At 53.6% G+C, this 24,816-nt stretch overlaps 9 protein-coding genes across 9 annotated transcripts; 5 read left to right on the top strand and 4 right to left on the bottom strand.

The window, feature by feature from the left end:
* Positions 1–126: 126 nt before the first annotated feature.
* PHYSODRAFT_305407 (hypothetical protein) lies at positions 127–2,141 on the bottom strand (the record flags this gene model as incomplete). The annotated part of the gene is made up of 2 exons (XM_009536710.1): positions 127–656; positions 779–2,141. The coding sequence occupies 2 exons, from the start codon at positions 2,139–2,141 to the stop codon at positions 127–129; spliced, it is 1,893 nt and encodes a 630-aa protein (XP_009535005.1).
* Positions 2,142–4,060: 1,919 nt separating this feature from the next.
* PHYSODRAFT_407169 (hypothetical protein) lies at positions 4,061–4,813 on the top strand (the record flags this gene model as incomplete). The annotated part of the gene is made up of 2 exons (XM_009536709.1): positions 4,061–4,234; positions 4,712–4,813. Coding segments are annotated over 2 exons (276 nt in total), but the record flags the coding sequence as incomplete, so codon positions are not given.
* A 2,131-nt stretch (positions 4,814–6,944) lies between these two features.
* On the bottom strand, positions 6,945–8,725 carry PHYSODRAFT_423295 (hypothetical protein; the record flags this gene model as incomplete). The annotated part of the gene is made up of 2 exons (XM_009536708.1): positions 6,945–7,277; positions 8,573–8,725. Coding segments are annotated over 2 exons (486 nt in total), but the record flags the coding sequence as incomplete, so codon positions are not given.
* Positions 8,726–10,556: 1,831 nt separating this feature from the next.
* Positions 10,557–11,240, bottom strand: PHYSODRAFT_305404 (hypothetical protein; the record flags this gene model as incomplete). Its single annotated transcript, XM_009536707.1, has 1 exon — positions 10,557–11,240. The coding sequence occupies one exon, from the start codon at positions 11,238–11,240 to the stop codon at positions 10,557–10,559; it is 684 nt and encodes a 227-aa protein (XP_009535002.1).
* Positions 11,241–11,677: 437 nt separating this feature from the next.
* Positions 11,678–12,088, bottom strand: PHYSODRAFT_305403 (hypothetical protein; the record flags this gene model as incomplete). The annotated part of the gene is made up of 1 exon (XM_009536706.1): positions 11,678–12,088. One exon carries the CDS (start codon positions 12,086–12,088, stop codon positions 11,678–11,680), a length of 411 nt encoding a protein of 136 aa, XP_009535001.1.
* Positions 12,089–13,896: 1,808 nt separating this feature from the next.
* PHYSODRAFT_338826 (hypothetical protein) lies at positions 13,897–15,963 on the top strand (the record flags this gene model as incomplete). The annotated part of the gene is made up of 4 exons (XM_009536705.1): positions 13,897–14,015; positions 14,063–14,273; positions 14,433–14,646; positions 14,789–15,963. The coding sequence occupies 4 exons, from the start codon at positions 13,897–13,899 to the stop codon at positions 15,961–15,963; spliced, it is 1,719 nt and encodes a 572-aa protein (XP_009535000.1).
* A 2,931-nt stretch (positions 15,964–18,894) lies between these two features.
* On the top strand, positions 18,895–20,643 carry PHYSODRAFT_305401 (hypothetical protein; the record flags this gene model as incomplete). Its single annotated transcript, XM_009536704.1, has 1 exon — positions 18,895–20,643. The coding sequence occupies one exon, from the start codon at positions 18,895–18,897 to the stop codon at positions 20,641–20,643; it is 1,749 nt and encodes a 582-aa protein (XP_009534999.1).
* A 579-nt stretch (positions 20,644–21,222) lies between these two features.
* Positions 21,223–23,336, top strand: PHYSODRAFT_522882 (hypothetical protein; the record flags this gene model as incomplete). The annotated part of the gene is made up of 3 exons (XM_009536703.1): positions 21,223–21,385; positions 22,346–22,622; positions 23,111–23,336. The coding sequence occupies 3 exons, from the start codon at positions 21,223–21,225 to the stop codon at positions 23,334–23,336; spliced, it is 666 nt and encodes a 221-aa protein (XP_009534998.1).
* Positions 23,337–23,600: 264 nt separating this feature from the next.
* PHYSODRAFT_523238 (hypothetical protein) lies at positions 23,601–24,401 on the top strand (the record flags this gene model as incomplete). The annotated part of the gene is made up of 2 exons (XM_009536702.1): positions 23,601–23,918; positions 23,979–24,401. The coding sequence occupies 2 exons, from the start codon at positions 23,601–23,603 to the stop codon at positions 24,399–24,401; spliced, it is 741 nt and encodes a 246-aa protein (XP_009534997.1).
* Between the last annotated feature and the right edge of the window lie 415 nt (positions 24,402–24,816).

Raw genomic sequence — 24,816 nt, 5'->3', positions numbered from 1 at the left:
CAAGGTGTCGAATCCTCACTTTGCTAATTCACATCGATTCCAATAAGAGTGCCATGTTCTCAAAACATTAAGCAAGGAATTTAATGCCAGTTCTCATAATGTAGCACAATCCCCTTCATGCTAACGTTATTCAATATCGCTAGGGGAGATGATTCTCACACTTCGAATGGCATGATTCGCCGCAAACTCAAAAATCTTGGTGATCACGTGCGTGTCTGGGGCATGTAGCCGAAAACGTTCGGGTTGGTCTTTCGCTTGCTTCTTCAAAGGTGGGCGCGCTTCATCGGCGTGAAAAACACTCAAGAACGCCAACTTGCACGCGACCTGCAGCTCTCCGTTGCCTTCGAGCTCCTGAAGATGGAACTGCATCAATCCAGCTTTTAACGTTGGTAGATAATATCGGTCCCCAACCACTGTCAAGTAGCGCAGCACTGTATTCTCACTCAGCATACGAGTCAAGGCCCCAAATGTCGCCCTAAAATTCCTGAACCGCTCCAAACTGCAGTGCCACCAGCGAAGGTTATTCGTCAGCATACTCGACTCATCACTCAAATGTCTCGGCGACAACGCGGATATCGTCGAAGTGGCACTCAAGACGACGGAGTGGCGGATTGTACTGCTTGCACGCCCGAACAAAAGCATCAGCGGAGATATTGCTATTGCGTAGTGTCAGCTCCTACATGTTTCAAAAATTCCTTGGGTATTGATGGGTCGGCCTCGCAAAGGAAAATCAATCCAAAGACTGCATAGCTGTCCTCCAGCACGTCCACCCACTCACTAAAGCCGTTATCGTTGGGGTTTACCAGCCTTACACCGCCAACTCCACCTTGTCGAAGTATATCCGCCGAGTTCCATGATACCACACGGCCGTTTGTTTGTTCAGTAACTTGCACCACTGCATTCTGCTTCAAATGGTACTCGCGTGTGTCACGAGCAGTGTTACTTGTGCTGTCCAGCCCCGTAGCAACAGTGAATAGTTCCTTCTCCGTATTGGTGGCTGTTAGAATCCTAGATATCGTATCCAGTATGACGCGACTTAGACGAGCGTTGTAGATCGTAACTTGCTTCACAGAGGAGCGCAGGCGAGCTCGGCTCGAGAAAAATGCGTACGCCATCCACATCCAGGTTTTCACTTCCGAAGCCGAGCCTTCCGGGCAGAGGCTGAAGGCGAACGACCGACAGGAGCGAGTCACCACCAGCGCTGAGCAAAGCGCATTCATTTCCACGCCGCTCTCTTTTTGAAAGGTGACGCACCCAAAATTCACGAACGCGCCGCGTTGATCATCCACGCAAGTCATCTCACAAAATAACGTTGAGATCATGCGGCACGCGATTTGAGAATCGTGTCGTGGCACGAGGCAGAAACTTAGTGCCGATAAGAGAACTCCACGACTCATTTCCGTCACCAACTTCATAAAGACAGCACTGGAGCCAGCGCGCGTACGCACGTTCATTGCGTTGATGGAGTTGATGAGGTAAGAGGCGTAACATGCGGACCTGGGTCTTCTCGCCATTGTGGAATTCCTGCTCAAGATCGGCGTAAACCACCCCCACTGGACTTGGTCAGGGTTTAATGCGCTCTTTATGGCATTCCAAACTCGCTGAGACGCAGTGCCTCCAGCTTTCGAGTACTCCGGTTTGCCAATAATGATCCGAATCGGAATTGCGAGACCCCTCAACGACTGCGACTCGGTTGTAGAGTGCATTTCAATTTTTGCCCATGCCTCCTGGAATGCCTCGCTGGTATTTTGCTCGTCCAGCTGGCAGCAGAGCGATACGAGATCGTCCTCAACCCACGCGAAGTCTTTGCTTGGGTCTTTGGACAGCTTCCGAGTCACTCCGATCTCAACGAACACAGGCAGCTCGGCCATCATAAACGCGTGTCTTCGCATCTCTCTCTTAACTGCGCATACCCCTTTGGACTGCAGCAGTGAGACCAGTGCGTCTGCATCAATCCACGCCACTGCCGCGAATAGAGCGAGTCCCTCACGGAGTGTCCGAAGCTGCTCTGCGCGTTCAAATGAAGTCAACTCGCTGTCTCTCGGGGGAACTGGAGAGCTGGATTGTAGTCTGGGCCCCACTGCCATACCGTCGCGGAGCTCCCCGTGTCTGTAAACAGTGCTCGCATCGCTCCACACCATTCGTCCAGGAACGCCCACTCCTCTAGAGTCATTGTTTCAGTTGCTACCCAAAAGTGTGTTTGGCCTCAAAAAGATCATCGTGACGCGAAATTCTCGGGTCTTTCTGCGTAGTCAACATCTATGTATCATAAATCTTGCGTGAAGTGAAAAGGATTGATTTTGACAACTGCAAAGAGCTGTCACGTGTTTACCTATCCTGTGTTTCTGACTTGCCAATTTACTGCGCTTGTCAACTTCTACGAGCGGATCTTAAGTCTGGTAGACCCCTTTTCAACACAATGTTTGTTAGCAAAGACCACGCCGATGAAATGCTTCGCGCACAACCTTCAGCGTTGCATGACTGTGCTGGTTTGAGACTTTTCGATGGCGTGCCGACGGCAGTACCCCCTCGCCGCATCGCCTTCCGTTCCTGCACTCTTCGATTCGACACATCAATCCTCGAGCGTGAACGCCACAGAGGACCTTGAAGCAAGCCTTTTCGTCGCATCCTTCAGTCATGAAAAACACAACATTCATTTTCTTCGGCAGCGTCGGACGCAGTCAGGGAACTTGCAGCACTTCCAACCGCCATGACGACAATGCAACCCTCCCCAACACCGCTCGGAAATTTCTCACTTATGTATGATCGTTTGTATTATGTAAAAAACAATACTATTTGAAATGAACGAAATAGAAATGAATATTGTGCTTTAGGTCTATTTTGGGTCCGTTATTTTAAAATAATGGAACCAAAAACCATTTCTCAATAGTGTATAAATATAAAGAGACTAAACTTAGAGATAAAAATAAAGAGACATGGTAGCCAGAACAATCCCGTCCTATCAAAATTCACCAGTCACGCAACAAGCTGCTGGAAGGAAGGTGTGCGCGAAATAACAATGCTGGACCCCACGGCTGTCGGTGCCAACCTGACGCCGGAGCAGCAGAGAGAGACGATGGCGGACTTGGTCTTCTTCATGGACGAGTTCGGCTCCACGCGCGCCGTGCGCGACCAGTTGCAAGCCCAGGAGAGCGACATCGAGCGGCTCCAGAAGCAGGTGTGGCAGCTGCTGGGCAGTCAGAGCGACACAAGTGCGCAGCAACAAGAAGAAGATCATCATCACGAACACACAAAGTCCGGGGAAAATGCTACAAAACGCTGCGAGGAGGAGCCGGAACACGTAGACGACATCATGACAAACGTGGACTTTTTCCTCCGAACCTTCGGCTCGACCCGCGCCGTGCGCGACAGGCTACAAAGTCAAAGCCAACTGATCGCGGGCTTAAAGTGCACGGTGAACTGGTTCCAGGAGCTAAGGAAAAGCGGGAAACCAGGTTCGGCCCCTCAACTGACGTCAAATCTGATGGAAAAGTTGGCGAGTGCCTTGAGGTCGGTACCGGTACTAGAAGATTCCGCACAATCAAGGACTCAGCAGGAAGGGATCGTCCGAGTTGATGGAGAAGCTAAAGGAACGAGGGCTGTCAGGGGCAAGGATGCAAAAGCGGGTGAGGCTGTAAATGCTGCGTCTCACCATCGTGATGAGGACAAGGCGGCGTCGCCGAGTGCTGCCCCCGGTAAGGCGAGTCAAAAGGAAGTGGACGTCATGCTGAAGCTGCTGTCTCCAGTTCGAAAAGAGCGAGGTGCAAAGGACGAGCGTGGCGGTCGTAGTCTTCAATCTGCGACTAATATCGCGTCGTTGGTGGGCACCGAGTTTGTCAACAGTTCCGTCGTCACTGCCTACTTGAACGCACTCAAATGCGTAAATGAGGTATGCGCCGAGGCGAGAAGTTTAAATAACAATAACTCCAGCGACCCTGTTGAGTTGCCCAAGCAGATCAAGGAGATTCAGCCCATCTCGAAGAAAAACGTGTCCGTGACGAACAACGAGAAGACAAACGTCAGCGCAGGGAAGGAACCAGCGAGCAAGTTCAAGTATACATGCTCTCAAGAGGGATGCAGCTCGAGAGTTCAAGTTAACGGGCTGTGCTATCGTCATGGCGGCTACTACACGTGCAGAGAAGACGGCTGCGATAGGAAAGCCATCACGCGTCAACTGTGCCGGCTACATGGAGGAGGCAGTTTGTGCCACGTCCCTCACTGCACAAAGCTCATCGTCTCCGGCGGCAAGGGATTTTGTGCCACTCATGCTCGAAACAAAGGTGCTTTGGCCAAGTACAAGTGCAAGGTGCAGGGGTGCACCAAGACTCAAGTGAGCCAAGGCTTCTGCCATAGGCACAACGCTGAGAGTAAAGTGGGTCAGGCTCGAGCGCCGCCAACCCCAGGGAAGCTTACGAGTTCGAGTAATTTGGCTCGGATTCCCAGAGGCCACCACGAAACCTGCAAGGTCATTGGCTGCATGAAGTGGGTGAAGCGCGACGGAGACGCGAGTGAGTTCTGTGACAAGCACCGGCATGTGTTCACCACGCAAGAGCCCAAGGACGGACTTATCCCGGACGCAACCACGACGAGGCATAACTTGTGCAAGGAACCGGAATGCACGAACCACGCCAAAAACTATGGACCGAAGAAGGGCTACTGCTTTCGGCATGGCGGTGGCTTGCCCTGCACCCAACCCAACTGCAACAAGCAGCGCCAGCGAAATGGCCTGTGCGCTGCTCACGGAGGCTACTACGAATGCAAAGTGGAGGGATGCAAGAAGCGTGCCGCTGCTCGGGGCTTCTGTCGCAGTCACTGCCAGGAAAGCCTTTCGGTATCAAAGTCGGATAGGGAACTGTAGAGACAAGGATACGCTGGTCAAGTTGAAACGATGCTGGACGTCAAGGCGGTGGGGTCGGACCTGACCCCTGCGCAGCAGGACGAGGTCATTGCAGACCTGGCCTTCTTCCTGGACGAGTTCGGCTCCACGCGCGCTGTGCGCGCCAAGTTGCACGAGCAGCAGAGCGAGATCAAGCGCCTGCGACGTCTCGTGAGCCATGATTACCAAATCTTGCAAGAAGAAGACTCGAAAGAGGGAGCGTTTGCCATACGCAGCAGCGAGAAGGAGTCTGAAGAAGTGGACGAGATCATGGTGGACTTGAGTTTCTTACTGGGGGCCTTTGGGTCGACGCGAGCGGTTCGTGAGAAGCTGGAGGATCAAAAGCAGGAGATTGTGGCCTTGCAACGTGCACTGCAGTGGGTGTTGGAGATTCAACAGGCGGGTGGTGGGCCTCCTGTTGACTCAAATAAGAGAAGACTGGGAGATGTCGAGCAAGTGACACAGCATGCGGCCACGGAGCGGGAGCCGGAAAGTGGAATTGGTGGAGATATTGGCAGCAAGAACTGTGAAGTTGGCAGCACCAACATCAATACTGGAGTTAAGATTGTATTGGCGTCACCACAGCCAGAGACAACCCGTGCGGTTACGAAGTGGACCAACGTGGCTGACATCGTGGATCAGGTGATGAAGGCCAGTCTGACTGTGCGCAATGTGGAGATTGGCATCGCAATGCCTTCGGTACTGGATAGGAGCACGAAACCAGCCGAGGGGCAAGCTGATGTTGCCCGCGAAGGTCGCAATGCGACGGAAGTTGGCGTACGGGGCCCCTTTGCATGGAGGCTCTGTCGTTATCCAGGCTGCACCAAGCAAATTCAGGCTCGCGGCTTGTGCTGCAGTCATGGAGGGTACCACATTTGCCAGGTTGAGGGCTGCACCCGGAGAGCAGTCACAAAGCATTTATGCCGCCATCACGGTGCGGAAAATTGAGTGCTTCTGGGTGCAAGGGGTACTGCTACAGACATGCTCGTGAACAAGGCACAGTTCCACTCCGACGTAAGTGCAAGATTGAAGGGTGCCACAAGCGGCAACAGCAAGATTGTTGCCAGGAGCACAGTTCTGAGGCTAAGCTGAACGAGATGCGTGCGAACGAAATCGAAGGGTATCAAACACCACCGCAAGCTGAGTCCAAAGACGATTTGATCGGCTCTCACCCAAGTTGCAGCGAAAACCTTCCAAGCAATTCAAATATTCGTCACGGTGGTGGCCATACAACGTGCAGAGCCGTCGGCTGCCTGCAGTGGGTGCAACGAAATGGAGACCCAAGCGAGTTCTGCGTCCTCCACAGAGGTGCTCCTGATTCGCTTGGAGGCAATCTGGCCAAAGAATCGACGACTCTGCTTGTCCATCTCGATGGCCCGCTGACCGTATCTGGCGTTCGTGAGACCGAAGCTTCAAGTTACTGCAAGGCTCAATGGTGCACTAACATGATAGTTCTGTCCGGAGCTATGAGGGGATATTGTTTCCGGCATGGTGGTGGTGTTACCTCCAAACAACCGGGCTGCCCGAAGTGACATCAAGGCGATGAAGGCTGCGAGAAACATGTTGCCCAGCAAGGTTACTGTTGGGAGCATCGGCACCAAGTGTTGTTGAGCCGAACTTGTTACTTAAAGTATCATTGTTGTATGACAGTATTTTTACAGTGAATTTTCAAGTTTCAATATAAAAATAAAGAGGTCGTTCGATATTCGACGTTTTTCAGCTTAGAGACTGTTGCAGCATTCCCCACAATTTCACCACCAGTTGCCTCTTTTTCGGGTTCATCTTGTGATATTTCATGTTCAGCGCGAATGGCTAGAAATTGCTGAACGATTGCCCAGGCGCGCGATGACTCTCTCCAGCAACTTGGCGCGGACAGCGCGCGTGGAGCCAAACTCGTCCAGGAAGAAGCCCAAGTCGGCCAGCGTCTCTGCCTGCTGCGCGCAGACCCTTTTGTTGCACCCCTCAATCTTGCAGGGCTTGAAGCCTCCGTGCCAGACGCCTTGGTAGCGTACGGTATGCTTGCGTACGTTGAGCAGCCTGGGAATGAGCACTTCTCATTGGGTTTGCTATGGAAAGCACACTTTCCTTCTGAGACCGCAGCATTGTGGCAGTTGACACGAGAGCATCGAGACTCATTGGCGTGCACCATGCAACTGCCGTCAGACTTGCCAGCGTTGACACATCCTGGGTACCAGCATTTAACCCTTCCAGCATGCGCAGCGCATTTACCTTCAGACACGGCGCACCTTTCACATTCCGGCTCGCAACACCTGGTCCCTCCTCCGTGCTTGAGGCAGTTTCCCTTCAACGCCACATGCTTCCCGCATCCTGGGTACTCGCATCGAGGGCCATGCGCACGACATCTTCCTCCGGAGAATGCCAACCTGGAACATTTCGGGTACTCGCACACAGCACTGCGCCTTTTACCACTTTCGGTTTTGATCACAGTCGAGACGGGAGCTACGCGGTGTGCATCCTTCGCGTCTCCATGGTGTTCGCCAATTTCTTTGTCCTCTATGGCATCACTGGGTGTCGTCTTGCTGTTTTCGTCAGCAATGGACAAGTCACGCGTATAACCCCCGAGCTTGAACCGCTCGCCCTCCCACGATGCTTGGTGCATTTACCCCCATTTGACAACGCATACCCGTCACAGCCTGGAATCGCGCATGAAGGATTGTGTCGACGACATTTGCCTCTGAAAGATGCCAAGTTGACGCACCTTGGATACTGACACAACTTCTTGCCATTGCGTCTTCGTGTACGGTCATCCGTGCCGAGCGTGCTTGATAGTCTTGAAACAGGAGCTGCGCACCGGGCATCCTTCACATCACCGCCATTGCCGCCAACTGCTTGGTCTTGTGCGTCCTGAGTCGATGCCTCCTCTTCGCTGGTCTTCGGACTTCCGTCCGCAATGGGCATGATAATGCCCGGTGACCTGTCGACATCGCTCCCCCACACGAACCCATTCTCCATACATGGCTTGGTCTCGGCAGTCTCACTGCTAACAGGGTCGACAATCTCCTTCTTGAAGAATTCGTCCAGGAAAAACTCGTGGTCTCTATCGGAAGTGGCCGCGCGTTCTAGCGGATCAGATGCTAGAGGTTCACGCCACGCCTGTGAGTGTGGCCCCTGGTTGAGGAACTGGTTCGGGCGTAGCAACCCTGCGCTGCTGGTAGCAACGGGAACAAACATCCACCGACTCCTGCGCAATGCCCTTATCGGTTCTGTAACGGTTTAGTTCGAATCGGATTCAAGAGGAATTTTTATGGGGTGCATATATTAAATTACTCAATTTCTCGGAAACAATTCCCAAACATTCTTTACGAAGCCAACTTCGGGGTGCATTGCTTGCGTACTGTGGCCTTTGCTTCGACTGTGCTAGACTGGTGCCTCCGTCCGTGCAATTTTCTTCAATAACAACTACAAATATATTGGCGTTTTGTCCTTACCAGTACCCCACAACTTCTACGACCGGACGGTCTTGATAAACCTCTTCATGATACAATGTCTGTAGCAGTAGCTGCGGCTGCAGATGGCTCGTCGACAACCTTTTTCCTTGCATGCCTTCGTTGGCTTCAGGCCCCTTTCGATCGCGTGTTGACGGCAGTAGCGCTCGCAATAGCTTCCTTTCTCGCATCCTTCAGTGGCACACAGCAAATGTCGAGCGTGAGAGCTGTAGAGGCCCAGAAGACAAACTTTTTCGTCGCATCCTTCCGTCTTGCATTGCTTGAAGCCTCCATGCCAGACACAAAAGCCGTTCTCCTCCGCACCAATGACACAGCCAGAAAGCGAACAGTATTCCCAGCCACCGTGATCGTGGCACTTGCCCTTCCGTCCGGCAGCCTGACAGGGTTGCCTTTATTTTGGTTCTTATGCAGATCAGGTCTGGGATTTGAACATGCTGATTATGAGACCGAATCGGTAGATCTGAACGAAACAGCCACAGCAGTGGAACATGACACGACAATTCTTCTCCATGCTCCGTTCAACGTTCTGCCCTGCCAAGTAATGGCAGGACTTCTTGTAGGTGAAGGTGGTCTACGTTGAATGAGCAGACATTATGCAGTAGCAAGGCCCCGATGCCTTACAATCACGTCTTTAGTCATTTCTTAAAGCCTGCACCTCACTTTGCAGTATTCTGCTGCTTTATCGAGCTGGTAGTCGCAGCAAGATGCATAGACGGTAACCTTACATGATGGGCTCTCTTATATAGTGAGGCAATTGTATTCGATTCGATATGTAAACTATGCATTGGACGTAGCAATGACTTATACGCTACCGTGTAAGGCAGCACGGTCTAGTCGCTCCTGCGAGCGCCTTCGAGCAGTATGGCAGCCAACCCTCAGTGTTCACGCCGCTTGACATGCTTCGCGCTCCCATGCGATGCCAGCGCTCTGCAGGGTGAAGAATTCGCCTGCACGAACCTCGCGTTGCCCCTCCGTAGCGAATATGACAACCGACGAGAAGTGCTTGGCGAAGCTTATCACGCAGTCACGGGCTTGGGTGCCACGAATTATCCTTCTCATTCTTGTAGCGGGTGCGCGGAGTGGCGCACGGGTGCCCCAAAAACGTGCTGACCGCTTGGGAGTGCGGCGAGACTTGACCTACAACTCATCAACGAGGCGAACTGCGTCTTCCCCACCACTCCGAATCCTCGTCGTAGAGCTTGGACAGCACAGTATGTCGAGCTGCACGAAGCGTGGGCGAACTTGAGTCTGTAGTTGTCGTGGAATACTCGAGGTCAATGCTGCGGCGATGGCGGGCGAGGGCGGGCCGACCGCCGTCATGGCCTTGGTGTCCTCATGCTCCATTCATCTTGTCCGCGTCTATCGTCGCCGTAGACGGCGTCGTAGGCTACGACTCGTAACGCCTTGTCTTCGTCCGAAGAGCTCGTGAGCGGGGAAGCAGTAGCTGCCACCTCTGACCGTCGTACGGGAACACGGGCCTAGGGCGCAACACACGCCGAAGTCGTCGCCCGCGCAGCGAAATTCAGACGGGTGTCATTTGCCGTAGCAGGACCTGAGCGCCGCGGTGCCCACGGTGAGCTCCACAGACCTGCGACTCTCCTTCTGCAGGATGGACATCCACGGGCTCGGGCGACATCGAAAGCATCGAGACGAGCTCCGCCGCGGCGGCTCACGATCACGAGGGGCGTGCCGCGCTTCACACGACGAGCGCACCCACGCCCACCTTCTTCTTGGAGCGGAGGAGTTGTCTCGTGCAAGCGGCGACTTGATAAGCGACGAGCTCGAGGGAGCCTCGGGCGCCTTACGCCGGCGTGCCGCGGCCTGCTGCTGCATCTTCCAGCTCCATGTCCAGCAGCTCGCTCTGGCAGCCTGGGTGGAGAGGAGGCTCGGTCCATAGCGGGTTGGACGACCAGGGCTGGAAGACCCCGCATCACCTAGCTGCTCGCAACTTGGTGATACCGGTACCCACCAGCGCCATTGCAGCCACTGCGGTGAGCTCGAGGTCGTTCGTAGTCTACGGTGAAGTGGCTTTTGTCGTCAAAACATGATCCAATCACGAGATCATAGAAAAAGTACGCTATGATCAAATCCAAGACCTGTTCTGCATAAGACCCATTTAAAAATCTTCCCGTTGCGCTTTTGAACCTTTTCAACTTTGATCACGGCTGTAGCTTTTGAAGCCGTCGAGGCAGGAGCTGCGCACTGCGCATCCTTCACGTCTCCACCACTGTCGTCCTTCTCTTTGCTGCACTCGATGCCGTCTTGGTGCTCTTGTTACTTTCGTCAGCAATGGGCATGGCGCGCTTTATATACTTCTGGCTTGATCGCTTCGCCCTTCCGCCATGCTTGATGCATTTACCATTTGACCGCACGTAGTCCCCACATCCTGGACGCGCGCACTTAGGATTGTGCCGACGGCATTTACCTCGGAAGAATTCCAAGTTGACACACCCTGGCATTGCGTCTTCGTGTACAGTCATCAGTACCGAGCGTGCTTGATAGTCTCGAAACAGGAGCTGCGCACTGGGCATCTTTCGCGTCACCGCCACCAGCTCCTTGGTCCTTTGTGACTTGAGTCGATGCCTTCTCGCTGGCCTTCGTACTCTCGTCTGCAATGGGCATGACAATGCCCGGTGACCTGTCGACATCGCTCCCCCACACGAACCCATTCTCCATACATGGCTTGGTCTCCTGCTAACAGGGTCGACAATCTCCTTCTTGAAGAATTCGTTCAGGAAAAACTCTTCGTCGCCTTCGAAGCCGTCCGAGCTCTCGTCGAGCACTTGCAAACGAGTCTTTTGAGGCTCAGATGACTCTGGTAATGGACTGAGGAACTTCGCTAGATGTAGCAGCTCCGGGCTGCCGAGAGCAATCGGGACAAGCAGCCACCCCTCCATTCTAGACTCAGGAAAAGCAGTGCGGAGTCGGCAGGCAAATGCATCGCGAAAGTTGCCTTATCCTAGTAAGGCAGCTACCATATCAAACGCACTACTAGTAGTATAATACAGTTCCTATCATGTTCTACAGAACAGCAGCATAAAGTAGCTGAGGATCAGGGATCACATCGTGCAACTAATATGCTTCATTGCGCGTAGGAAACCCAGCGAATTACGACCACCTAATCTCTGGAGACTGCTTCTCTCGGACATCAACTCCTTAATCACGTTGGCGACGGTCTTCACTGATATTTCGCGAAACCAATGAACGGGCTACGACCAGACCCCAGCGAGCGTCAACTTGATGGGCTTACTACGAATTAAACGCTGTACTCCAACCTTTTATATCCTCTCCTTCCCCATCGAGCTACTTTATGACCGCTTTGACGCTTTCCAGCTTATAGCCCACTTTTGCACCACTCGATACCGAAGAACGTGGAGACGTCGAACATCGGGCCTCGAGGATCAATATTATCCAAGCGACCTTGCGGTAGCGCAGTACCTTGACAGCGATCTGGGCATCGTTGGAGTTGGCGTGCGGGTCTTCGAGCGCGGCTATCAAGAGTCGGTGAGCATTGGCGCAGAATCGATCGAATGCCTTCGTCATTGTAGTACAGGCGTATGCGCGGCGGGTTTGATGCGCTCTCGGCTCTCCCGTCGAGGTGTCGCCGCTTGGTGTTGTTTCGCAAGGCGCGAAGCTTCTCGTTCAAGTGGTCCAACATGTCATGTCCGAGGGCACCGCCGAGATCAGTGCTGCTTGACTGCAAAAAATTCGGGATGCCGTTGATGTCCGGGTGATCCTGCGTCATGTTGCTCCTGTGTGGTACTCAGTTATTGTGCGTGGATGTGTCTCTTAGGGCCCTTTCTCGGGCCGTAGTCGTGTGTCCGGCCGATCGAGAATACAGAAATGAGCCCCGTGGGTCTTGCTTACCTAAGTTTTTACAGACCTCTGCGATAAACTGACGGCCGGAAAGATATGGCCGAACGACGTCGATGACGTTCGTCGAGGACCCACTGTGACGGAAAGCATCTTCCTCGGAATGAGCTGCAGTTCCTAGGATCACGTAACTGCTGAAAGCAACTGCCCGGCATGGATGGCTGTACCATGAGTTATGGCTTTGCTGTGCCATGAGTTATGGCAAATTCTTATGTCTCTCTAATTGTTATCGACCTTTTAGCGGAAAATTCCATTGTTTTTATTAAGGACTGCAGTAAAGATCTCCGATGTCAAGCAGGAGAACATCGCTGGTAATTGCTACTTAAGTACTTATTGAGAAGCGAGTCTCGAAGTTTTAGAATATTGAAGGTTTTGTCAGCCCCTCAACAAGTTTGGTAGGACTGAAATAGCAAACTAATGGTCAGCTAGCCAGCGTTGATATCTGGATACCATCTGCCAGCAATGAAAGTGCTGTCTTGCTGCGCCACCAGTATATTCTCACCATTTTGCTCTGGGTTCGATTGTTGCTGACGATCGGCCACCGACTTTGAATCTTCACAGTCCACAGTACCCGCTTTCGCTACGTAGGTCCAGTCGCGCAAACCGATGCACTCGGCTATGAATATACCGAGATCCGTGTGGTGTTAATTTAAATCCAAGTTCAACGACGTTGCGGACAGGCAAAATTGTTGGATAAACCACAGGTCGAGATATCGAGATAACCAGCAGTATTATTGCACAAAGTTGAAAGGCAACGGGAAGGAAAGAGTGCAAGACTTTCACGAATGCGTTGCGTTAGAACTCCGACATGCAGTATTGATTCGGAGTATCGGCACCAGTGCTTTGCTGATTTTTGTGTACTTTAAAAGCAAAGTCGGCTACTTGGGGGACACACTTCGGAGTTCTAGAACTCTGCGCTTCTTCGCAATAATGTGGGGTTTGCCATGGATGCAAGGTGGCTTTCAGCCATGTAGTCAGAAATCTACTAAAACTCGAGGGCAACGTCAGCGAAGTGAGATATTCTCAAACCTATTGCGCTTTGCATCGGTAACGTTAGTTGAGGCTCGTCGTAGCGACTAGCGGCGGGGGTTACTGTACTGTACCGCTGTGCCGCACGAGGGGACGGACATCCCCGTTGAATGAGTGAACAGCACGGCAATGGATTGCTTACGTGCAATGGCCGTCGCAGCCTGGTGCGTGCAGCTGCAATGACAGCATCTCGCAGCGCATGATGCGGCGGACATCCCCCCCCCCCTCCGTGAGAGAAGGCACCGCTAAAGGAAACTGAGTACGTGAGTATGTAAATAGATGACGGAAATGTAGAGCAGTTGTCCTTCGCGGTAACAGATCCAGGTCGGGACCTCCCGCTGAGGGGCCGAGCGGGTCCCAGGAAAAATCTTCGACCTCTTTTGCGGGCCCGCACGGCAAGATACCATTGCATACCATTGCTAGTCTGCAAGTGAGGGGACTGGCTCAAACGAGAGCGGTTACAGGCGATGGTGCTGGGCTGCAAGAGGCAATAGGGCTCCGGAGCTGAACTCTGGGCATGATTTCTCCCTACTGAAAAAACGCCCGACTTGCGCATGTAACGTCTGACGTGTGATGTTCTTACCGCTTCGACTGTGCTCCTTGCCCACCGATCTTCCCGCACTTAGCGCGACGGGTGTGAAGTTTCTCGGTATGACGGAAGACCAGTGTGATCAAAGCAACATGGTGGATTCCAAGTCGCCACGCAACGCTGACATCGACAGGCTGCACGAAAAGCTTCAGACCTTGCGAGACCAACAAAACCTCGACGGGTCTGCGGAGATCGCATCAACGCAGCCCCGCGTCCACTTATTTACAGCGACAAACACTTCCGCGATCGATTCTGCGCCAACACTCAGCGACTCCTGCAAGCTGCGCTCGAAGACCCGCACGCCAACTCCAGCGATGCCCAGATCGCTCTCAAGGCACTCCGCTACCGCAAGGTCCTGCACCGCCTGGATGGACTTGACCCTCAAGACCCGACCTTCGGCGTCTCCACGTTCTTCGGCGTCGAGTGGTGCAAAGGACCTGTGTGCCAAGAAGACTCGTGTAAAATAGTGATGAAGTGAAGTAAGCTTAAACTGCGAACTCAATGTCCTTGTAGATATTTTAGAGCCACCGGCCTCTGATCTATCTTGGTCTGGGAGATGATTGGCCCAAGTGCATTGTCAAATCCCTGTGATATGGAGGCCTTGGCGACATCGGTGGGCGGCGTCCTCGGCGCTCCGATATGTGCAACGCCAGAGGTGCAGCAATCCGTAGTCGAGGAACTCAACCTTCAAGACGCACTACCGTCGACAACGGAGACGCTTGCAGATAGCGGAGACCGTGACCAATATTCCGCGTTGGGCGGCGACAGAGAGTTTTTCCTGGACGAATTCGACACGGATAGCACCTTCATCAGTGGCGTGGAACAGCCACCCAGCCAAGACCCAAGCACGAGATTCTATCTAACACAGATACTTGTACCAGTGCAGACTAGAGTGCAGTCACAAGGGAGTGAGGGAAGTCTGGCGGTGCGATGCTCCCTGTCCGTTGCCCGTAGCAACGCCTCGAGTCTTGAGTCAAGAAGACGAACACGAGGTCGTGGGATACTTGAGTCGAGGTGTGTTCATGCGCGGCTCTCGCTCGGCCACGCAGCAGGCTAAAGGAGAGTTGGCTCTTCAGATGTGGTGGGGGGAAAAGTTCGCCGCTGGTCGACTGCACTCCATGATCAGGTGCATGGAATCTAGCTCTCTTTCAGACGACGAGGAAGACGATCAGACCTCGTCTCGGCTAACAGCTACCGGACGGCCTTGTTGCTCCGAGCCAGGGTGTACCAACCAGGTCCAGATGAAGGGCAAGTGCATGCGTCACGAAGGAGTCTCGCACTGTAAACATCCAGGCTGTGAATCCACCGCTCGCTGGCACGGTGTGTGCGTTGAGCACGGCGGGCGTCGCGTGTGCTCGGAAGATAACTGCTCCAAGCTCATCCGAAGCGCCGGAAAGTGCGAAGAGCATGGTGGTCGTTGCTATAAGCAGTGTTCGCATCCGGGCTGCACCTCAAAGGTCCAAAAGCGCGGCTTGTGTGTGCCCCATGGAGGGTTTGCTGTGTGCAAGACTGAGGGCTGCGAGGCTCGAGCTTCCAGCAAAGGCCTCTGCAAACGCCATGGAGGAGCCAAGATGTGCCAGGTTGAAGGCTGCGAGAAGGCCATGTCGAACCGCGGCTACTGCTACAAGCACGGCGTCGAGAAGGGCGTGGTTAAGGTTCATCAGAAGCCGAAGTGTAAGGCGGACGGGTGTCTGAAGATTCAAATGTGCCACGGATTCTGCTCCAGGCACGCCCAGGAGCGTGGGTTCACTGTCGGCAAGACGTGCAAAGTTAAGGGCTGCACGAAGATCTCACAGTCCCGAGGCTGCTGCTTAAGTCACGGAGGAGGCACGCGCTGCAAAATCTCCGACTGCAACCGGCCGATTGTCACGAAAGGCTTGTGTGCTGCTCATGGCGGCCGCAAGACTTGCAAGGTGGAGGGCTGTGAGAAGTGGGGGCTAAGTTCGGGTCAGCTAAAGGGATACTGCGTCCAGCACGGCGGAGGCACTCGATGCAAGCACCCAGGCTGCAACAAGAGCGTCCAATACAAGGGGCTGTGCTGCGTTCATGGAGGCAAACTCAAGTGTGACGCGGAGGGATGCGACACAAATGTTAGGGTGAAAGGCTACTGCGCTGTCCACGAGCGATAAAACGCTATTGAATCCAAGTAGAGAAGTACACTACACTACGAGAAAACGTTACTACTACTTCCAAAAGTCGCTCAGTACACGACTTCCTGATCCTCGCAGAAGCTTTTCGCTCCCAATGGACGCATCGGACGTCAACGACTTCGTAGCGCAGCTCCACGATATGGAGGAGCTCCAGCAGCTCATAGAGCGCGCGTGCAAGCCCAAGACTGGACGCCACCCAAGTACCGAACTCGAAGAGAAAGCAGCAGCTCCTACTACGTGCGAGTGGCAGATTTCTACGTCAAGCGGCGACCGCGAGTTCTTCCTGGACGAGTTCGATAACGCGGATGCAAGCCAACAAGTTCCCGAAGATACGAGGCTATTCAGCTCGAGTACACCAAAGACTGCCAACGTCAGCTCTAACTCGACGATGTCCCCGAGCGATCGGACGTATGCCGAGGTTCTCAACAGTGTCTTATCCAATATGGAAATAGGTGGAATAATCCCACCAAGTAGCGTTGCTGTGCGCTACATGGATTGCTCTCACCCTGGGTGCACCAGATACGCGAAGGCTTTTGGTAAATGTAGAGCTCATGGCGGAATTACGCGGTGCAAACACCCGGGATGCACTCAAGAAGGTCGCTGGAGAGGTTGCTGCGATAAGCATGATGGGCGGCGTGAGTGTTCGGAGGAAAACTGCAAAAACGTCATAAGAAGTATTAGTGGCAAGTGTGCGAAGCATGAGAAGAAGTGCTCGTTGCCAGAATGCACGAGGAAAGCTCAAGAGAGGGGGCTGTGTATTGCTCACGGCGGCTTCCCAGTGTGCAGCTTCGAAGGATGCGAAGCGAGGGCTGTCACGAAAGGACTGTGCCACCTCCACGGCGGAGACGATCGTTGCAAGGTCGAGGGATGTGAGAAGGTGCGTCAAAAGCGCGGCTACTGCTACAAGCATGGTGTGGAGAATGGCGTTGTCAAGGTTACTCCCAAGGGCAAATGCAGAGCTGAAGGGTGCTTAAAGATCCAAATCTGTCGAGGGTTCTGCGTCAAGCACGCCAAGGAGTTGGGTCTCTTCCTGAAAGTCACGTGCCGCACCGAAGGATGCGAGAAGTCAGCTCAATCTGGAGGGCATTGCATTGTTCACGGAGGTGGGGCTCGTTGCCAGCACTTAGGCTGCGAGAAACCAGTCTCCTCGAAAGGGTTTTGCTCTGCTCATGGCGGCCGCGTACTGTGCAAAGTGGAAGGCTGCAAGAAGTGGGGTCTCTCTAGAGGGCTTTTGAAGGGATATTGCGTCGCCCACGGCGGAGGGAAACGCTGCAAGCACCCTGGATGCACTAAAAGTGTCCAATGCAAGGGTTTGTGCTGTATGCATGGCGGCTGGAATGCTTGCAAAGTAGAAGGCTGCAACAAGCGCGTAAAATCACAGGGACTCTGCGTCAGTCATCACAAGACCGCGGAAGATGGAGGAATAGCAGAGGAGTAGAGGCTCTAGTCTTTAAGAGTTAATTGCTTTACCATAGATAAAAAGATACCTTGCAGGCACACCGTATAGCCAGCTGCATGCAATAAAATGTTTAAGATAGATGTCAAAGTAGGCGTCTGCCTTCTTTTTTTTTACGGAAATGGTTTCATACTTTTTTTTCGAACGGACGCCAAGGACCTCGATAACGCAGCCCAGATATGTGAGCTACCAGCGATGCAGTCTGCGGTGGAACAAGATCTGAATCGCGAGCGAAAGCAAGAGGAGGACATGCCTACAAGGAATCGATTGACCCACCAGCCAGGCTGACACCGGTGCTGCAAGCCGACAAAGAGTTCTTCCTGGATGGATTTGACTGGGAAAATACGCTTTTGCAGTTCCCTGCGAGTGCAAGTACCCAACATGTCGACAACAATGCAGCAGAAGAGGTCAAGAAGCTGCCCGTAGGGTTGGCCTCAGTTGCTGGCGTGATGGCTCAATCTCAACTTGGAACCAACTTACGACTCTGTCACCCTCAAACTGAGCGCGACTTGACCTCAATACGCCAGCACGGCGGTGCTGCTACCGCTGCTCGCTGCGTAATAACCGAGGACGATGCGGCTCGTGTGGAAAGTGACGCTTTGGCAAGACTGTTTGCCTCCAGAGGAGACGTTGGCGTAGCAAAAAGCTTGGCAATTTGTAGACGGCGCTGCTCTCATCCAGAATGTACAAAACAAGCTCAAGCCAAAGGGAAGTGCATCAGTCACGGTGGAGTTCTGGACAGCAAGCATCCAAACTGCTGCGGAAAGCAACACCCCCCGCGGTAGCCTATATCGCTGTCGTCTTAGTTACTTGGCTCTTGTGTCCATCACTTGCCGCGGTTTCAGTAATATTAGCTGGAATTTCTTCCCTGCCAGCAGTCCCAGGATCATTCTTTCCTCGTGTAGCCTCTTCTTCTCGAAGCGAAGCCGCAAATCTGCCTGCACGAACTTCCTGTTGCTCGTCCTGTATTGCCACAATATTGTCAAATATTTTAGGCTCAGGCTTACACCTGCCGTAGCGTTCTCGAAACCACTGTATCGCACTGGTAGGTCGCAGGACCGCGATCTCCTTGCTCTGCGCCTTCAACTTTTCACGTACTGCGCGTGTACTATACAGCGTGTAGACCTGAAAGCTTTGAGAAAGAAATCCATCTCGTTCGCATCTTCTACTATCAGCTGCTCCTCACCGCTTGTTGTACCGCTACGCGTAGTTTTATGGCCGCCAACACTCATTCTCCTGCTCAAGCGACGATCCTGGCACACTTCCGCTTGACACAGGTCTCTCTAAAATTATACTGAGAGACGTAAAAAAAGGTACTGTAGACATCAAAATCAATATCAAAAACTACAAATCGATCGCTAAGTACGACATAAGTACGATGTAAGTACGCGAGTTATCCGCAATTATCTGGTAATGCGACATTACATTCAGAACAAAACTCAAACGCTAATGTCATGGACGGACCGAATGTGAATTCCTTCCCGGCCGCCGCCGCCGCTCACGCGCTCGAGGCACCGGCGATACAGCTCCCTGCCCAGCAGCTAATAGTCCGCGTGTCCAAGAACCAGCGCCCAACGCTCAGTATTAGCGCCGGAAAGCCGCCTCCGCCACGTGTCGAGAGCATCGGAGACCGTGGAACAACCGCGACTTCTTCACCCAGCGGCGACCGCGAGTTTTTCCTCGACGAGTTCAACGCGGAAAATGGCAACACGCTCGTGGACAGCAATGAGAAAATTGTTCAAGGTAATGGGGGGAAAGCGAGAGCTTCTCCTCCAAGTTCAAGTCGCTTCGAGACGGTGAGAATTGTACCGGATCACTCGAGTTCGAAGGCGTGGGCAGCAGACGGACTGATCAAGCTCAGCGCCACGGGAGGGGAGGGGGGAAGTTTATCGGTGAAAGTTTCAATGAGCAAGAAGCGCACGTTGCCATTTGTGCCGACGATGGAGAAGCAAGAACAAGAAGGAAGAGAAGAAGAAGAAGCAAAAAATGAAGAAGAGGATCCAGAGAAATGGAGTCGGGACGAGTTCATGGCGAGCACTCGGTCAGCGTCACAGCAAGCTTCAATCGAGTTTGGGGTGCAGATGGCGTGGGGTCTCAAGTTCGCTGCTGGTCGCGTGCACTCCATGATAAGGTGCAGCGAGCAGATTCATGCGACGTGCTCAGAGCTCGCCAATGAGTTTCTAGCCGTCACAGCCGACAATCAAGATGCTGAACCGGCGCAGCTTCTCACCGAGACGGGTAGAGCTTGCTGCTCGCATCCAGGATGCTCGAAGCAAGCTCAAGCCAAGGGGAAATGTATCGCTCACGGCGGGGTCAGAGAATGCACGTATCCGGATTGCACAGCGATATCTCGCTGGCGTGGTCGCTGCGCCGCTCATGGTGGAAGAAATACTTGCTCCGTGGAGAATTGCGACAAGCTGGTGCGATCTCACGGCAAATGCGAGGAGCACGGAGGAGGCGGCAGCAAGAAGAACTGCTCGGTGCCAGGTTGTACGAAGCGGTATCAAGCCCGAGGCCTGTGCACCACTCACGGAGGTTCTGTTATGTGCAAGACGGAAGGTTGTGGCAAGAAAGCTCTCTCTAAAGGGTTGTGTCGAACCCACGGAGGTGGCACACTATGCAAAATTGAAGGCTGCGAGAAAATCGGTAGTGTTCAAGGCTATTGCCATCGACATGGTGCTGAGCACGGAGTGGTCAAGCGTAAGGGTACGTGCAAGGTCGAGGGGTGTCCGAAATACAGGCTGAACGGTGGGTACTGCACGAAACACGCCAAGGAGAGGGGCATCGCTGTGGGGCGCAAGTGTCAAACTGAGGGGTGCGAGAAATCGGCGCAAGTCGGTGGGCACTGCATCAGTCATGGGGGTGGCGCTCGATGCACTCATCCTGATTGCTCGAAGTTGGCGATTTCAAAGGGTTTATGCAGCACTCACGGCGGCCGGATTACATGTAAAGCAGAGGGCTGCGTGAAGTGGGGGCTGTCGAAGGGAGATATGAAGGGGTACTGCATCGAGCATGGAGGTGGCAAGCGTTGCAAGCACCCGGGCTGTATAAAAAGCGTTCAATTCAAGGGTCTCTGTTGCACCCATGGCGGCTGGAGCACGTGCAAAGCCAAAGGATGCAGCAAAAGAGCGAACACAAAAGGCTTCTGCTCAAGCCACCGAGATAGTGAGACGGCAAATTCAGTGGGTGACGAAGGTTTTTAGAGAAAGACTAAGGGCTGTAATTTTTAAGGTTCGACTCCCCCTATTAGGGGGAGTCGAACCTTAAAAATGGCGACAAAAATATCAACAGAGACGGGGCCGAATAATCAGCAACGTTCTGTCCCCAAAATCAACAAATCAAAGTAGGGTACTCACTCCGTTTTCGCATGTAGTTGGTGAAAACAGCGAATTATCACTTCCTTTCTCGCCAGCACGCGCAGGCTCTTGCTTAGTGCATATACATCTTCTTATATTCAGCTTTATACCTAGCAATGGCCGACTCCAACGTAACACTGTCCAGCAGCTCACAACGTCTCCATCTTCGCGAGTTGACATCTAAAACTTGTTTAAAGCGATAGTGTGAAAACTTGCCTAAACACATACACAACAATTTCTAGGTGAGGAAGGAATTCAAAAACAGCTGAAATTGTATCAGAGGTCGAGGAGGGAACAGCAAGCGGTACCACTTGAAGTTCGACATCATCATGATGATTTTTCAAATCAACAAGATTTCGCCGAAATAATCAACATCAATTTTTGGTTGGGGTTGGGGTGACGCCCCCCCCGGAACGCGTGGCCAGCATGATGCTAGCTACGCGCTTCCGGCAGGTGCTCTCGGGCATCTGTACGTCCCTAGCGGGTCTTTCCTTCGCCCCCAAGCCGGCAGCACTAGCGACAACTACACCTCCCACCCTCTTATCGCGCTCTCCTCGCCGCGCGCATCAAACTAACCGTTTTAGGATAGGTTCGTTTAATGTCCAGTTGTTAGGTTCGACCCGCAAGCAGCAGGACACGCTCTCCCAGGACCTCCGGCGCTACCGCATCGACGTTCTCGGCATCCAAGTAACACGCATCTGCACCCTCGACAAGAAACGTATCGGAGACTACACGCTACTCACACTACCAGCCGTACAGGAGCGCCACGGGATCGGCTTTACCATCTCCCCCCGCGTCCGCCCCTACTTACACTGCTATTGGGCACACTGCGATCGAATCGGCGTCGTTCAGCTCTTACTCCCCCACGCAGGCGCCGTGAACATCGTCACGGCGTATGCTCCCCACAGCGGTCGGCCTCTCGCCGAAGTAGATCGATTCTACGCTGATCTCAGCGACACACTTGACCAACTACCAAGGCGCAACATCGCGTTCGTGACCGGCGACTTCAACGCCAAGCTCGGACAACAGATCAACGGAGAGGCATTCATGGGACCACATGCACGAGGCATACGCAACCGAAACGGCCACGCACTAGCTGACTTCTGTTCTACTCACCTTCTCTTTGCCACTAACACAGGTTTTCAAAAGCGAGCCCGCCACAAAACAACATGGAGTCAGCGCCGGACGAATCACTGTATTTACAACCAGATCGACTATATCCTATGCCCTCAGAACTGCCGACGGCTCTGCATGGACGCACGATCCTGGGGTGGAACGTTGACGGCGTCGGACCACAAGCTCGTCACCGCCGACTTCATCCTGAACGCGGCCACTCACCGTCTCCGCTACAGCACGGTCAAGCCAGATCCAGCACTCAAGTTAGCACGAGATCATCTCATCTACGACGACACAGCACGAGACGACTACACGAACGCGCTTCAGGCAGCGCTTTCACAGCCAACAGCATAAGGCAGCACCGTTCTCCAGCGCTGGACAGACACGCTCGATCGAATCCGAGAAGCAGCCGAGGGGACTATAGGATTCGCAGGTCCTAACCACCGCCACGTACGACATCACGACGATGAACTTCAGCTGCTCTCTGAGGCCCAGCGGGCGCTTCAGCTTCGAATCTACAACGACTGCGCCGCTAACACGATCGAGCTCCGAGCCGCCCGCAACAAGATTCTCCATCAAATCCGAGTGCGATGCCGAGCCATCGCATCTCGCAAACTGGACGAGCGGATTACACGCATCGAAAATCTGAGCGACTCGGCACGAATGTATGCAGCAGTTGGAGACATTAGCCCCCATCGACCCCAACCGCTGTTACTCCACGACCAAGAAGGTAAGTATATCCTGCGGCAACAAACTACTAACAAGATGATCACCGATCACTTCCGAACGCTGTTTTATGACCCGGGGCGGCCACATCCTGTTCCGGATCGTGAACCGCGATCTCTAACCCGTCCTGTTACAGCAACAGAAGTCGAAGCAGCCTTTCGGCGCCTCAACAACAGACGCGCCGCTGGGCCAGATGAGCTCCCAGCAGAACTTCTTAAGTACGGGGCTTCAGTCCTCGCGCCTCTCTTCGCAGACCTCGTCAACTGCAGCTTCGAGCAAGGCACCCCCCTCGCACTCGGTGAAGGAACATGCCCAAGCCCAACAAGCCCCGAGGTGTATGTTCCAGTCTCCGCCCCATCGTGCTGTTAAGCAGCATTCGCAAGGCCTTATCTCTCGTCGTACTCGCACGGATATCCGCTGCGGTGGACACATTCCTGTCCCCCAATCAAAGCGGATTCCGCAAACACAGAAGCACTGCTGACGCCGTGTGGGCGCACAAATGGCTCTGTGCCCGCGTGCAACGCTATCGTGAAACCATACATGTCCTCGGCATCGACCTCTCGCGCGCGTTCGACACAATCGACCGCGTCAAGCTTGTAGAAGTACTCCAGACATTCTTACACGACGACGAGGTCCGATTGATCAAGGTTTTGCTCGCCGACACCAAGCTCTCTCTGCGCTCCGGGTCCAAGGCTTAACACAGCTTCGATAGCAACATCGGAACGCCGCAGGGCGATGCGCTTTCACCGGTCCTGTTCGTCATCTACGTGGAAGCTGCGTTACGCGACCTCGCATCCCACCTCGGAGTGAATCGGACCCTTCTCGACCAAATGATCGTCTATGCTGATGATGCAGACTTTGTCTGCCGCGATACCGAGCTGGTCCAGCGCATCCAAGCCGAAGCACCAGCAGTGTTCGCACGCTGGTCCCTCCAGATGAATGCAACCAAGACAGAACTAACCATGATTCAGCGATGTACAGGCTCGTCGGGCTACTCCCGACACGCTCGGGCGACAGAAGAGGCGTGGCGCTCCACACAGAAGCTTGGCAGTCTACTCGGCGACTCAGAAGATCTGACACGACGCAAAATACTCGCAGCAGGCGCGCTACGTCGGCTCTGGACAATATGGATCCGGCCCCAGTACGTCAGTGACGCCACCAGAGTCCGGCTGTATAACTGCTATGTGCTTCCTGTTCTGCTGTACAACAGCGGAACGTGGGCACTGACGCCGTCCGAGCTGAGCGGGCTCGAAAGCTTCCACCGCCGACAACTACGTAGCGTACTAAACATTCGCTACCCTCAGCGAATCTCTAACGCCACGCTCTACGAAATCTGTCAGGAACGCCCGCTCCGCCACAGAATCACAGCAGCACGATGGCGTCTGTTCGGCCACATCCTGCGCCGGCCCGAAATCCCAGCGTACACCCAGATGGTCGCCTACTTCGACTCGTCGTCCAAGGGAACCTGGCGTGGACGCCCACGCACGACCCTACCGACTGTGCTCGATGCGGACCTTATCTCGAGCGGATACGCCTATCGCCTCGAGACCCGCCGTGACCTGGACCAACTTCGGCTGCTTGCACAAGAGAAACCTAAATGGAAAGCCCTCGAGAGGGCAATTGTCGCCACACTGCCGGCGAAGAAGGACCCGACGTATGCGGACACCACCTTATGCCGTCGACTAGCAAAGCTGAGCCTAGCTGTGGCAACGCGAAAACGTAATACATTACACTACATTACAATCAACATCAAATCGCCCTAAAACTCAGCACGTTTTTTGCCAGGATCGACTCCCCCTAATAATACTACGGGTATTTTCAGCCTGGCCAGTTTAGTGTTAGCACTGTGTACATGCAGGAAATGTCCGTGCATATAGTATGCATCATTATTGTATTGTGAACGCGTTACGCGAGCCGTCTTACCACCTTGGTGGGTCAACTTCCGCATGCGTCGGGTTATCTCTCATCTCTCTAATTCTCTCTCTGCTCTCGACCAGAGTCCGTCAATCGGCACGTACGCAAGTAGGGCCTCCGTCAGGTGCTTCCAGCTTTTTCGATCCTGCGCGCAAAGGCGAAGGAGGTAAAGATCGGAAGAACGACGAAGACGGTGCCCGGAAGAAAGAGTCTGGAGGTCGGCGTCGAGGACCATCGGAAGCGTGAGCCGTTGTCTGCCTCTCC

The sequence above is a fragment of the Phytophthora sojae genome, assembly GCF_000149755.1.
Source record: "Phytophthora sojae unplaced genomic scaffold PHYSOscaffold_9, whole genome shotgun sequence".
Classification (NCBI taxonomy): Eukaryota; Oomycota; class Peronosporomycetes; order Peronosporales; family Peronosporaceae; genus Phytophthora; species Phytophthora sojae.
Note: the sequence above shows the minus strand (reverse complement) of the source record. Positions and strands in the feature narration are given on the sequence as shown.